This window comes from Pipistrellus kuhlii, unplaced genomic scaffold (assembly GCF_014108245.1).
Source record: "Pipistrellus kuhlii isolate mPipKuh1 unplaced genomic scaffold, mPipKuh1.p scaffold_m20_p_15, whole genome shotgun sequence".
Lineage (NCBI taxonomy): Eukaryota > Metazoa > Chordata > Mammalia > Chiroptera > Vespertilionidae > Pipistrellus > Pipistrellus kuhlii.
In genome coordinates, this window is record NW_023425460.1 from 27452510 (window position 1) to 27466981 (window position 14472).

Sequence of the window (14472 nt, forward strand, 5' to 3'; positions counted from 1 at the left end):
GTTTTTTTTTCCTTTTCATTTTATAAAGGATGTATTTTACTCCCTTTCAGGAGACCGGTGGTGCCATGTGGGTCAATATTTGTTCTTTCGTTTCAACATCTTTTAGAAGCATTAAAACCCTTCCCTGTTAAATATTCTCCAGAAACGCAACCCTGGTCAGGACAGGAAATACTTCAGCAACCTCGGTGGTCGCCTACTTTGTGGCGCTTTTGCTCTCACCGCTGTGAAACACGCCTACCGATTGTTTACGAGACCGTTTCATGTCGAAGCCACAGTAGGGCTTTGTTTTGTTTCCAAAGCAGCTAAAGCAGTTGTCTGAGGGGTGGACAAGAGGGGGGAGGTAAGCCCCACGACACACTCTAACGGTCAATTAAGTGACAACGGTGTGACCTGTTAACGCTATTTTTGTCTGCGTGATGGCACAGTTTACCCGCCCTTATTTTCCTCTTTCCGTTCAGACTCAACAGGTTCCTGTAATCTGATCAATGTAGCCCAAAGATTCATTCGGCTTCTGGCTGAATGGGAATTAATGATCTGACTGAGAAATACCCTTTTGTAACATTCCCTCCATACCAGGCCAGTTGTGTCTCCAAGACCCAAATTGGAGAGAACCCAGATGCATGGGTACCATTTTGCTGACACAGACCAAGAGAGGGTTGGGGAAGAGAAGGTCGGCTGCCAAACACAGAAATAAGGAGTCGATGGTCCTGCAGGGGAAAGTATCAGGGTTACTGTTGAGGCCCCTGAAGAGGCACCTGTGTTTTCATCACCTTCCTGACCCAGAAGCTGCCTTTTGGGATACTGACCTTTAACTGGTTTTTAAGAGACAAAGACTCAGAAAGGAACCTCTGACTCTCCTCCTTTCGTGACCGAGAGACTGAGAGAGAAACACCTGCTTCAGGAAGAGAACCTTAGAACCCTGGATGTCTGTCGCCTTAGCCTAATGTGCATTAAGCAGGCTAAGTGGAAGTGCTGCTGCTAGCCAGACACCCCGTGTCCCAGTTTCTGAGTTGCTTCGGGGGGCTTGCATACCACCTGTGTTCCCTCTTCTTTAACTCCCTATAAATCGCCATTCTCACTTTTGAAATCTTAGACCCCTATCTGCTTCTCCCCACCACTCCCCTCAACCTCCAACCTTTTCCTTTGTCCAAAATGTCATATATACCCAATGTTCCTTCATTGCCTTTGGTATTTTCATACTTATTTTAATTCCTTGCATGTATCAACGCTTTTATTTTCTCTTGCTACTCTATCTCTGTTAATGTGATTATTAGCTCACCTAGAAGAACTTAGAAGGTGGGAGAGAAGCTTTGTGAGTTTTTTTTTTTTTTTTAGCTCCTACTTTGTAATTCTTTGGAGATCTACCCACCTATGCTGCTTCCACTTTGCATCTTCCCCTTCACTCCTGCTCCCATTTGAGTGGTGCCTCGGGAGAGCCAACAATGATGCTTTTACTCCTTACTGGCCCGGAGCTAGGAAAGCCCTGTTTCTGGCCTGCTGGCTCACTAGAAGATCTTCTGATTAGGCCAGTTTTATCACAGGATGTATAATCCCAACCAGCTCAGATAACGTCTGCTCCAGATCATGTGTGTGGCCACATGGGTGGTAGTATTTATGCACTGTGGGTGGGAAAGGACTTGGGGCATCTCTCAATCCACTATGCAATGCTTAGATCCCCTCTGCCATCCCAGGTTCTCCCCCAACACCTCTAGTGATGGGGAGCTCTCCGCTTTGGACAGCTATTATTATGCTAGAAAAGTTCACCGAACACCTCAGCCCCTTCAGTCATTTCTCCCAGATCCTATTCTGATGGTCCTTACATGCAGAGTATACTGAATAAATGTAGGGGATTTCAATGCATTTTCATAGTGGTTGTTTTTATAGCAACACGTTTTCATTTATTTGTTAGATGCTTAAAGGTCAGTGTGTGTAAATGTTCCTCCTCCTACTCAAGCTCTCTCTTAATGCTGAATCAATGAATCTGTTGTCCCAGACACCAGCAAAGAAAACAGTTTATTTTGGCATCCCCTCTTGAATTTCTTCATGACCACAGCACGTGAATACAGGTCAACAGGTCAACTGATGTTTTTAACTTTAGTGCTTTGAAATTCATCTATGTGAAATACAATTTCGAATATGCATATATAGATATAATATCAATAGGAAACACGTTCACAGCAATTACTTCTGTGTGATAGGATTACTAGAGGCATGTAAAGGTGGTTTGCTGGTGGAGTTTTTTGTTTTTTGGTGTGTTTTTTTCTCTCTTTTTGTAGTTTCCAAATTTTCCTACAGTGAGAATGTTTAATGAGAATATAAAACAGATATTCTCTTTGCAAACAGTTTTTTTCTAGATGAAAAATTTTGTTTTATTTAATATACACAAAAGTTCATTTTCTTTCCTGTCCTGGAGTGACAGACCATGTTTCATTCACCTTGGTATCCCCACCAGCTTTGCCATGGGAGTCATCAAAAGACTTGCACATAGTAGGTGTTCAATCAATAGATATTGATTTTATTTGTTGTATTAAAATGAATCACATTAGGTAAGCTTCTTAAAACATTTATTTAAAAAACGTGGTCAGCAGTCATTCTTTTTAAAATATAATTTCTCAGGATTTAGCCCTTGTAGCATAGGTGGCTAACCATTCTTCTATCAACAAAAAATTTGTACTCTCCTTCCATCATGTACACTTTTGGGGAAGAGGCTGATTGGACAAAGGGCACCTCCCCACTTTCTACATCTCTATGAGGCCATAGGCCTAAGTTTTGGTCGGTAGAAGGTAGACTAAGGTAGACTCTGCAGACAGGTCTCATGCAAGCTGCCCATCCAATTTTCGTGGCTCTCTCTCCTTCCTCACCTGGCCACTGGTGGATCCTCCATCAGCCTGGGACCCTCAGCAATGATTAATAAACTCTCATCGGATTAAGCTGCTGAACTTTGGGGGTTACCTGTAGTAACAGATTTAGTGTTGCCTTAACTAATCATCAGCAAACAAACCACTAACTCCTAGGAAGTACTGAAAAATGTTTTACCATAATTGAAAGATCTGATGCAAGAAAAGTATGCGCTTACCATTATAAAAATTAAGCATTTCTAACCAGCTCCCTTTTGTACATTTATTTGTTAGACATTTATATCCATATCCTGACAGAGAGATAAGGAAAAATAGAAACAAACAAAAAAAAATGGGTAGCATTTATCTTCTGACTGCATTCAAAAGATGACAAAATCATTGATGAGAAAATGAAGATTATTCAACCAACATGTTCAGGCACAAAGATTCAAACTAATTTTTTCAAAAAGGTTTTTTTTTCAGTGATGACAAAGCTGTCGTGAAGTTTAATCAATTTAGTTAATCGATTAATAACCTCTGAGATGCCTGGTCATACCCTTCAATTAGGTGCAGGCAGAGACTCTATCAAGAGCAAAAGGGCAAGGTGAAAGGGCCCTCTGCGGTTAGCTGCCAGGATGTGCTGACATGTCTGCTGATATCAGAGAATAAAGACCCTGTGGGTGGTCTTTCTCCATTGCTGGTGGGAGTTGAAGTATTTACAATATCTTGAGAGAAAGACTTTTCTGAGACTCACATGGGAGGATGAGTGATTTTTATCTGAATGGAATTACATCCTTGGGTTTCCAAAGTCCGGTTTCCTTTCATCCAGTCCTGGAAAACATGTAGCTGGGGATTCAGCAGAGCTAAAAAGCCAGCATCCAAAGTTTCCTTCCTGTGATGGAGTTGGGTCCAGTATAGCACTAGGCTAGTTGCAGTCCCTCAGTCCATTGTGTGGGGTTCACATGGCTCACAGCAAATTCAGGGGAGCCAGGAGAGCACACCCCTTGCAATAAGAACACAAGTGAGCAAGAGAGTGGACTTCTTTGTTTAGGAGATTAAATATCTTAAATTTTCCTGCGTTGGCAGTGGCCACATTTACTGGGACCAATGACCTATTCTCAGGTGGGACTAACAGGCAAATATATTCCCTATTTCATCCAAACTTTACTGTAGCTTCCTGGCAAAGATGCACGTATGGCATGCCCATAATATTTGGCCGTCCCGTTGCTTCTTTCCAGTTATTAAAATAACTCGGTTTATTACAGTTTTGGCTATTCTATAAGCATTACTTCCTATAGAAATAGTTAACCACAGTGGAAAATTTTAGCAGTTTTGGTATAAATATTATGTGTTTATTAATATAGTATACTACTGAAAAGTTTAAACTTGTTAAGCAGGAAGTTTAAGGAAGTTAAACCATTCTTTGGTATATCTGCAGGCTTTTAAAAAGAGTTCCTGGGGTTTTTATTTAACTCTTGTGTTGGTGTTTGACATTTTATGATCTCTGTCTAGATTTTAAATTTCTTAGAGGAAAGGTCTTTGTATATTCCCCTGTAAGCAGCTAGTCTGATGTGCTGTACAGCTCCTGGGTGCACTCTTTAATTTAATCCCATTTAAACTGGTAGTTGGGGTCAGGTCACTATCACTTACTAGCTGTGAGACCTTGAGCAAATTAATTAATTTCTCTGTGCTTCAATTTCTCACAAGTAGTAGGTGTATTTCTGTTCAGGAGAGTATGTAATACAAAGTTTGCAGCTTAATTGAAATACTGAAGAGATCTCAAGTAAAGTTGAAATCAGCATTTAAATATTTAAGGAAAATTGGTCCATGAAACGGGTAGTTTGACTTATGAGTTGCATAATAGTGTTTAAATATTTGGGAAAATGTGCTTAATCAATGTAAAAGCTTAATAAATTGAACATTAAACAAAACTAAGTAGTGGTAAGTGTACTTTCCAGGTCAGAAGTCCCTGAGACATTAAAGATCCTAGCAACAGACAAGACACATTTTATCCAGTACATTTAACAGGTTGTACCTTAGAGCAAAAATGTATGCGGTCTGGCTATTACTATTGAAAAAAAAATCCAGCTAATATGCTTAGCAGGAAAACCCAGTTAGCAGCTGCATAGGTTGCTTTTTGTGATTATGTCTCTTGATAAGGATTATTATTTATGCTGTGGCCTGATGAGGCTTGGATCACAGACTAATGTTTTGCCACATTCACCTCTCTAGTAATAAGCCCAAGATTAGCTCCTTTAAAACACTTCCTAGATTCCGCTTTCTCAAGTGAGGGCAATGAGAGGTGAAGGTTTTAGAGAAAAAAAAGTAGGCCATGTAACCTGGATAATCAAAAAACTTTTAAGAAGAGGGAAAATTAATATTCCATTCTATCTGGGGTTGATATTAAACCCTTCCTCCCCCCCCCCCCCCCCCCCCCCCCCGTGTTCATTCAAGTTGCTATATAAACAGGCATGCCTGAGGTCGTTTTCACTTTATATCACTGTCTTGAAAGAATGATTCCAGTTGTCAATCTATGCTAACGGGTATGTTCATGGATATGTTGATGATGCTTCCTAGCTGCATGACGATTCCACTAAATGCAGAATCAGCATGTGCAGCTGTATTTCTGAAACGGTTACTTCAACGTGCCGCCTGCCGTCTGATCTAAGATGCTCTGAGGATTCTCCGAGGGCTTACACACACTAATGATGCTTAGGGATTTGTGTCCTGAAGAACTCGGTAATCCTGTGCTTCCTGAGTCCCAATCTAAGCCAGGACCTTCTGTCACATCACAAGAGTTACAGGCAGTTGGGAAGCTCTGCTCAGCAACCATTCTGCTTGACCTTTGGGGTTCAGGGAGACGCCACTTAGGATCCACGCGGGAACCTTGACCAGGATGTAATTCCTTCTCGGTCCTCGGCCCCAGGTGGTGCTCGGAGGGTCTTCCTTCCTGAACAGCAGCAGGAAGGCCGGCCTCGCCATGGGGGAGGTCAGCCAGGAGGCCGTGGAGAGCTACCTGGAGGACCACCCAGCGTTTGCCCAGGAGTACTTCCACAAGAAGCTGCAGGCAGGGGCGCTGGGAGAAGCCTCCGAGCGCTGCGAGGTGCAGGGCCGGGCCAGCGGGTCCTCCCCGGGGCTGTCCACCGAGGAGGAGGCAGCCCTGTGCCTGGAGCTGCTCCCGGCCATGCGGGAGGAAGCGGGCAGCGCCGAACCGGCGGTGCACTTGGCCCTGCAGAGGCTGGCGCGGCTGCTGGGGGCGGACCGCTGCAGCCTGTTTCTGTGCCGGGCCCGCAACGGCTCCCCCGAGGTGGCCTCCCGGCTGCTGGACGTCACCCCGACATCCACGTTTGAGGACAACCTGGTGGTCCCTGAAAGAGAAGTGGTGTTTCCATTGGACATCGGGATAGTGGGTTGGGTTGCTCACTCGAAGAAAGCCCTTAATGTCCCAGATGTAACAAAGGTAGGTGGCCTTGGGGCAGTGGGGCGGAGATGAGGACGTGGCCGGGTCCTGGAGGGACAACGGGAAAGGGAGCTGAGGTTCGGTGTGGAGGTGGGGGGCCCTCCTGGTGCCATGGTTTGGCTCTAGCCTGGGGAGTGGGGGCAGCAGAGAAGAGGAGTACCCAGGTTTAGGGCTGCCAGGTTTAGCAAATAAAAAACACCAGAGGCATAGTTCAATCTGAATTTCAGATAAAGAATAAATAATTTCTTAGTGTAAAGTTGGCAGCTTACCTGGGCCGGTACAGCTCACACCTTCGCTTACACCTCCGTGCTCTGGGCTCCTCCTTCTAACACCACACGGCAGGCTGCCCCTGGGAGCGCAGCCAGCAGCCAGATGCCAAGGCTCCTGAGCCGCTCCCCGGGCCTCTCACCCACAGCGCACCCGGCTCTGGGATGGATTGGCTCCTAAATGGACTCTTTCACCTAGAGCCCAAATGTGCAGAAAGAAAATTAATCCCGTCGGAAAGTTCAGGTTTAGATCATTAAAAATGTGAATGTTGGTGATGGTTAAGAGCCATTGGCCATCCCACCCTCCCCAATCCCCCCCCCCCCCCATAACGCAGATCTGTATCAAGAATGAATTCCCATCTGGTAACTGGGACCTTTGGACCCTCCTGAGACCAATATTGCACAAATGGTTTTAAACACATCACATTTAACTACTCCTTATCATCGCAATGCTGGCTGCTTTTAGGAAAATTCTAAAATACAAATAAAAGGGAGGAAATGCAAATCACCCATAATCCCTCCACTCTTCAAGAGCCATAGGCAACATCCTGGAGTGGAGAAACTTTTTCTACGCGTGCCCCATTATTTTGATTTGCTGTTAATGAGAGGAGAGAGGAGGATTGTGCTGTCAGGGAGTCCACTGGGAGCCGCCCCCACAGGCTTTCTTGGTGCAGGGGGCAGTGGAGGCCAGAGGATAATCTCCATGCTGCCTCCCAAAGCTGATTACGGGGAGAAGGGGGGCACGGATCCAGAAGTCGTGAGTGGTCAAATATTAGCAACACTCAGCAAACAACCACAGGACAGCTCTCAGTGGCAAGGGTTGCCGCTGGACACATTAGTCCTCAGTCCTTCCCCATCCCGCCCTTCAGGGAACTGAGGCTGCTTCCAGTAGGCAAGAGGCCCACTGCAGCTGCTCTGAGTGACCAAAGCGAGCTGTGCCCTACGGCAAAGTGGCCGGCACACCGGGAAGGCTGTCCCCACACCCCTGAGTTTTTCTCAGGGAAATGTGCTTTTGGCCAGACTCCAGCTGAGCCCATCTCCTAAATTACTAGGACATCAAACTTAAGAAAGTGACAAGCAAGATTTGTTTTTCTTTCTAAGGAGAGTTGGATAAAATGACTTCTGTAATATTTTACTAATGGGCCCCATTCTCCTTGTTGAGGGGAAATGGTAGAATGGAGCAGCTGTCAGTTGGCCTTGGTCTGTTGCTGTCCATGGTGAGCACCCAGCGTGGACGGGGTAGTCCATATGGGGTGGGTGTGCCATGTCTCTCTGACCCCCTTTTCCCCAGGGCCTCTGGCTGTTACGGGTGGGACAGAGGTTTATGTGTTGAAGACAGACATCCTCCTGAGCTCAGAAGAGAGACAAAGGCCGCATTTAGTCTCCATTTTTATTTATGTTTCCAAGAGTGGTGCTTTTCAGCTTTAGATGCACATTAAATCAAATTGGGAGCTTAAAAATACTGAAGACTGAGACTCTCAGTTGATCAATTGCATAGACTCTGAGGGGCTGGCATTTGTAATTATCAATCTGTACTTGTAATCCCTTTATTTTTCTCACCCAGTCCCTGCCCCTGGCACCCAGCAGTTCGTGCTCTGCAGGTTCACCATATTTCCGTCTCTGTGGCAAAATCTGCAAAGAGAAAGGTGATAGAAAAGGATGCTTTAAATGAAATTTCTATTAATTCTTTACCTTTTCCTTGCACTTGGCAAATTATAAAGATTTTCCCATTCTCAGTCTTGCTTGATTCTGGCAAAGACCCTGTGGGGAAGGCATATCTATTTTTCCTTCTTGTCTATGGAAGGCTCTTCTCAAGGTCAGTGAGGCAGGATGTGGTGGGCCTGGGACCAGAACCCAGGCCTTCGGGGCCTCCATCTTTCACTGCACCGCTGGCCACACACAGCTCTTGGGGCTGGCAGTGAGGGCACAGGAGAGGGGAGGTCTTCTCACACCCAGACAAAGGCAGAACTGGATGCTGTCAAACCTGGGGGGCCACAAATGTTGCAACAGGGAAGCCACATGGTTTAAGGTGACAGCTTTGATATCAGACAGATCTGGGTGTACATCCAGGTCTGAGATGAGAAATGGTGTGATGGATTGTTTCTGCACCTGAGAAATGGAAGTAATCAAATACACTGATTAAATGGACATGAGGTGCCTGGTCCTTTTTTTTTTATTATATATATATATATATATTTTTTTGTCTTTATTGTTGAGAATATTGCAGATCTTCCCATTTCCTCTCAATGCCCCCATCCACCTGGTTCTGCTCCACTCCAGGCCTTCACCATACTATTGTCTGTGTCGTGGGCTATGCATACAAGTGCCTGGTTCTTAGTAGGTGCTCAATAAATGATCATTTATGCCAAAGGGGTTTGGGGGCTGGGGGTAGGTAAACAAAACTGGGTCAGTGGTTATTGCCTGTTTTTAAAATAAGTTAAAGTCAGGAAAACTTAGAATAACAGGAAACAGAGGGATATTCTTCTCCAGTTAATAACTTGTTTTTCTATTGGGCAAGCTGCTAATTAATTCTATGGATAGGTGCTTCTCATTCTGACCGTGGTTAAAAGAAAGCCATGGAGAAACCCTAAGTTTTCAATGATTAACATGGAGCTTATGGCCCCTCTCTTTCTTCTCTCTTCTCTTTCTGACTCCTAATCTCCAGCGATAATGGTATCTAGTGAGAATTTAATAATGCCGTGATCCAGGTGGGCTGCTGTTTTAAACAGTGTTCTCTCCAGTATTCTCAGTGGCTGCTTTGAAGAAGGACCATCGAGGGGAGTTAGTGACTGAGAAATACAGAAATGACCCAAACAAACTTCAGTGAGGATTGTGTGAGCTGGTGAAAATAAAAAAGTAGAAAGCCTCATTAATCCTACCCTGTACTTGGATGGGTGATTTCACCCAGGACTTTCAGATACAATAATAAGCAAGCATTCTACTTTCAAATGCATAAGCCATTTTCTCAAAAACAGCTGAATGAACTTGAGAGCATTTCCATGTGTGTAAAATCTAGAGCGAACTAGCAGCAAGCATTGAAGTTGCAGAGTGGAGTGTCCACCAGGAGATGCTGACTGAACTCCATTGTGCATGTTTCTGGCATTTAGATTATCCTTCTAGTGCCCAGGATTGCTGTGTGAGTGAAGGTGATCATGCCCTGTAATGGGTAACAGGAGGAAATCGGAATATAAGCTGGCCTGAGCAAACAGCACAGTAAGAGGAAGAGCCTGAGAGTGAAGATGCTACCGGAGCAGAGAGGAGTACCAGATGAAGTAGTTAGGAAAGAAATGTGGCTCTTGATGGCATGGGGCCGTGTTGGCCCTCAGAAGGAGGTGTGGTCTTCCATCAGTGAAAAGCATTTAATTTCTTTACTGATTAGAACTGGTTAGAAAAAAACTAGAACTAAAAAAAAAAAAAAAAAAAAAAAAAAAAAAAAAAAAAAAAAGGTAATTGTAAAAGATAGCTATTTTTCATCCAGAGAGACCCAAAAAGTTTCAGGTTTCTCTTCCTGGTATATTTTGGATACCCACTATGTGTCAGACACCTCACATTTTCTTTGTAAAGGGTTGCATTCCTAGGGATGCTCCACAGGAGTGATTCACCCACTGAAAGTGCAGGTTCCTGGAGAAGACAGCTCCCCTTTAGGGGATTAGGGTTTATGGGTCTGCTGTGAGGTCTGCAAATCTGCGTTTATCTGCAGGTGATTCTGGGGCACAGGCAGGGACTCCTGCTCTGAGCTGAGACGTGAGCTCTGTTGACCAAGCAGCCCATGTTCCCCAGTGGAAGTTCCAGTCCAGAAGTTACACACCAGTGGACTCTCACCTTTTTACTTTGGGAAACAGGTCAGAGTCCAGCCTCCAAGGTTGTGCTGCTCTTAGAAGCACCGTCAACATTAGAAAGGAAAATAATACAACTTGTGAGAGCAACACCACCTTCATTTTGGCCAAGGATTCTGAGTTAGGCTGTCAGTTCAGTTCTAATCGAAGAAGCCTCGGGTTCAAAGAGAAGCTAGTCAGGACCAGGGAAGGCTGGGTCTATTTTCAAGCAGAGTCGTAGTCCTCTGACTTAGAGCCAATAAGACAACCACCATCCTAGACCTTCTTTTCAAGCCCTTTCGTTTGTGCTCCTCCCCGAACTCACCTCTCTGCTCTCGCCATAGTGAGTGCATTAGAATCATCTCTTGCATCTACCACGTGTGACTTGTATCTGGGAAGATCCTCTTCCTCTTTTCTAAAGAGAGAGATAAAAAAGTATATGAATGAAAGACATTAGCCTGGTAGAACAATAGCAACTGATAGGGATCTGGTGTTGATAAGAGGGTGGTTCTCTCACACACGACCAACAGTGGAAGTAAGAATTCCAATCTTTTATAAAAGTAATCTGTGTCGATAAAAACTGCATACACCTGGTGACCCAAAAGGGATTTCCACTTTGGAAAACACATCACATTAAACATTAAAAAAAGCAAGAATGCTCAGTGCAGCATTGTTTGCAGCGGAGAAAACTACAAACAGAATGAACCAGTAGAGGATGGTTGAGTGGATCATGGAGCTTCCACACTGTCGAGTAATGTGCAAGGATCTAGGAGGTAAATTTGCATCCATATGCACTGGTCTGGAGGGATGTCCATCACATATTGTGATATGATGAAAGTATTGTATGAAATGAGAAAGTAATTTTTTATTTAAATACACACACACACACACACACACACACACACACACACACACAGAAAAGAGTCCTAGCCAGCCTAGCTCCATGGTTAGAGTGTTGGCCTGCACACCAGAGGGTCACGGATTCAATTCAAGGTCAAGGGCATGTTCCTGGGTTTCAGATTCAATCTCTGTCCCCAGTAGGGGCGTGTGTGGGAGGCAACCAATCCATGTGTCTCCCTCATATACATGTTTCGCTCTCTCTCCCCATTCCACTCTCACTAAAAATCAGTGGGGAAAATATCCTCACTCCTTTGGTGAGGATTAAAATAACACAAAAAAACAGAAAACTCTTTGTCAAAGCATAGAGCAAGGCATAGAAGGAGACATATCAAGCAGTTAACACTTATTTCCTGGTAGGCAAGATTAGAAGTTTGGGGGAATACTGTTTTTCTTTAGGTTACGATGTACTGGTTCTCTGGTTTCAACTGCACATTTTACTTTTGTGAGCTCTGTGAAAGGCACCTGTAACTCCAGCTGTGCTCTCCTTCCCACCACACTTTCTGTTCACTGTAACCCTCGGTCTTTCCCTTCCTTCCTCTCAGCATCTTCTTTCCACTTGGCCATGACATCTCTTCTCTGGACCAACCTCAGCCTAACCTGGATAGGCTACCGCTCAGCTGGAAAACGCTCCCTCTGAAATGGGCAATTTCATTCTATGCAATCACAGGGCAGGGGGGTGTTTGCTCAGGACCATTGCTCTGGGGTCCCAGATATCTGTCAATAGAATTTGGACTAGACAGAAGGATCTGCTGCCATTTCTAGGTCCGCACTCCATGGTTCTGTGCTGGTTGGCAAACGTGTGTGTGTTTTTCAGAACAGCCATTTTTCTGACTTCATGGACAAACAAACCGGGTATGTCACTAGGAACCTGCTGGCAACCCCGATCATGATGGGCAAGGAGGTTCTGGCTGTGGTTATGGCAGTTAACAAAGTAAATGCATCTGAATTCTCCAAGCAGGATGAAGAGGTAATGCTAACCCTGAGTCAGAGGCTCAGGAAATGTATTTGTTATAGGTCTGAGAGAAAGATGTCACACCTAATTGGCTTTTTCCTCTGCTGTCTGTAGGTCTTTTCCAAATACCTCACCTTTGTTTCCATCATCCTAAAGCTTCATCACACCCACTACTTGTACAGTGTTGAATCCCGAAGAAGCCAGGTAAAGGGAAGGTGACTAATCACTCATGCTGACTTGTTCTGACAAAGGGACCCGGAGGCAACAAGTCCAAACCCCTCCTTTCCCCTGTGAGGTTTAGCCTACATGGAGCAGACCCCCAAACTTCAGTCCCAGGTGTCTTCTCAAGGTCTGCCCTGGCTTTCCATTCCCACCTGCCTGCCCTTCCTTCTGTAGGTACACCGACTTCCTTTCTTCAGACTTCATCCAAGGTAGCCCCGACTTCTTCATCTATGAGATGGCAATGATATTGTAGTACACAGGAGCCAGTGGGCCACCAATACTGCACTCTGCCTAGGGACTATCTCTGCAACCAATTTTAGATGACCTCCCCTTCAAAGCCAAAACACTTGGACACAGGGACCAATCACAGTTTTTCCTCTTTCATAGGCCCACAGCTTTGCAAAGCGCTACTCATTATCCCACACAGAGAATCAGTATTTTGCCAGACGTGGACATGTTCAAAACATGGAATTGCATTGTCTAGTGATATGGATTCATTTTATTTGATGCAGCGCATGGCTAAAGCTCTATATTTTCATAGTGTATTTTTTTTTCCTAACTGTTTCTTTTTAATATCTACTTTCAGATCCTTATGTGGTCAGCCAATAAAGTATTTGAAGAGCTCACAGATGTTGAGCGGCAGTTTCACAAAGTGCTCTACACAGTCCGGACATATCTGCACTGTGAGCGGTACTCCATTGGACTGCTGGACATGACCAAGGAGAAGGTCCTCTCTGTGCCACACATCTTTGCCTGGCTTAAAAATCACCCATAAAACATTTATCACACTAAATGTGGTTCATTTAGAAGTGGACAGCTATGTGAGTAATCGGTCATGATAGTTCACGAGAACTAGTGCCAAGAAAGTAAGGTACAGAGGTAAAAAGCGAGCATTTTGGAGCAAAATAGACCTAGGCTTGAATCTTGGCCTATTTCCTAGATGTCTGTGTCGTCAATGAGTCTTTTGTAAAAAATAAATATGAATTAAAAGACTTTCTTTTTTAAGAGGAATTTTAGGCTTATAGAAAAAATGAGCAGAAAGTTCAGCTAGTTCCCATAATACCTGCCTCTCCTATTATAACATCTTACATTCATGTGGTGCATTTGTTACAGTTGATGAATCAATTTTGATAAGTTATTATTAACTAAAGTCCACAGTTTACATTCAGGTTTACTCTTTGTGTTGTACAGTTTACGGGTTTGGACAAATGCATAATGTCATATATATCTGTCATTACAGTATCATACAGAATAGTTTACCTAAAAATCCCGTGCTTCTCCTATTTATCTCTCCCTTCCCCAAGTCTCTGGCAACCTCTGATTTTTTTTGATTTCTTTTTACTGCCTCTATAGTTTTGCCTTTTCCATAATGCCATATGGTTAGAATTATACACTATGTAGCTTTTCCAGATTGGGTTATTTTCCTTAATAATAAACACATGTTTCCTCTGTGTCTTTTCAGGGCTCGATAGCTCATTTTTTTAAAATGCTGAATAATATTCCATTGTCTGGATGCACCATAGTTTATTCATTCACCTACTGAAGGACATGTTGGTTGCTTCCAAATGTTGGCTATTATAAATAAAATACAGATCTTTTTGTAGACATACATTTTCCATTCCTTTGGGTAAATACCAAGGAGGGTTATTGCTGGATCACATGGTAAGACTATACTTAGCTTTGTGAGAAACTGCTAGATTTAATATTCCATAAAAGAGTTGCTCTTTAAGAGTTACTTTTAACTAGGTATCAGAATAGATGCTTTGTATGTATTACTCACTTAATCCTCACAATGACTCTGTAGTATGAATTCTATTATCGTCCCCATTTACTGATGAAAAAAGTTGAGACTTGTTCACAATCACACGTTCCTATAAGCAGTATTGCTGGGAATTACAGACGTTTTTCAGGGCTAAAATTCCAGAATTATAAATTAACATAAAATATGCAAACACATGAAACTCATATAAGATATGGTAGGTCGTGGAACAGTTTGTATAATAATGTTTAAATATAACTG

General features: G+C 43.7%; 1 protein-coding gene across 4 annotated transcripts in view; it reads left to right on the forward strand.

The window, feature by feature from the left end:
• The first annotated feature begins 5620 nt into the window (after positions 1 to 5620).
• Positions 5621 to 14472, forward strand: part of PDE6C (phosphodiesterase 6C) — a 37428-nt gene continuing 28576 nt past the window's right edge. For 3 of the 4 annotated variants that reach the window (XM_045581913.1, XM_036438576.2, XM_045581914.1), the window contains exons 1-4: positions 5783 to 6297; positions 12093 to 12245; positions 12345 to 12434; positions 13039 to 13179. In XM_045581913.1, the coding sequence (XP_045437869.1) occupies positions 5818 to 6297; positions 12093 to 12245; positions 12345 to 12434; positions 13039 to 13179 (864 nt within the window). In that variant the 5' untranslated portion in view covers positions 5783 to 5817. Of the gene's footprint in view, positions 6298 to 12092; positions 12246 to 12344; positions 12435 to 13038; positions 13180 to 14472 lie in introns of all 4 variants that reach the window. The other variant, XM_036438575.2, reaches the window with a different exon arrangement.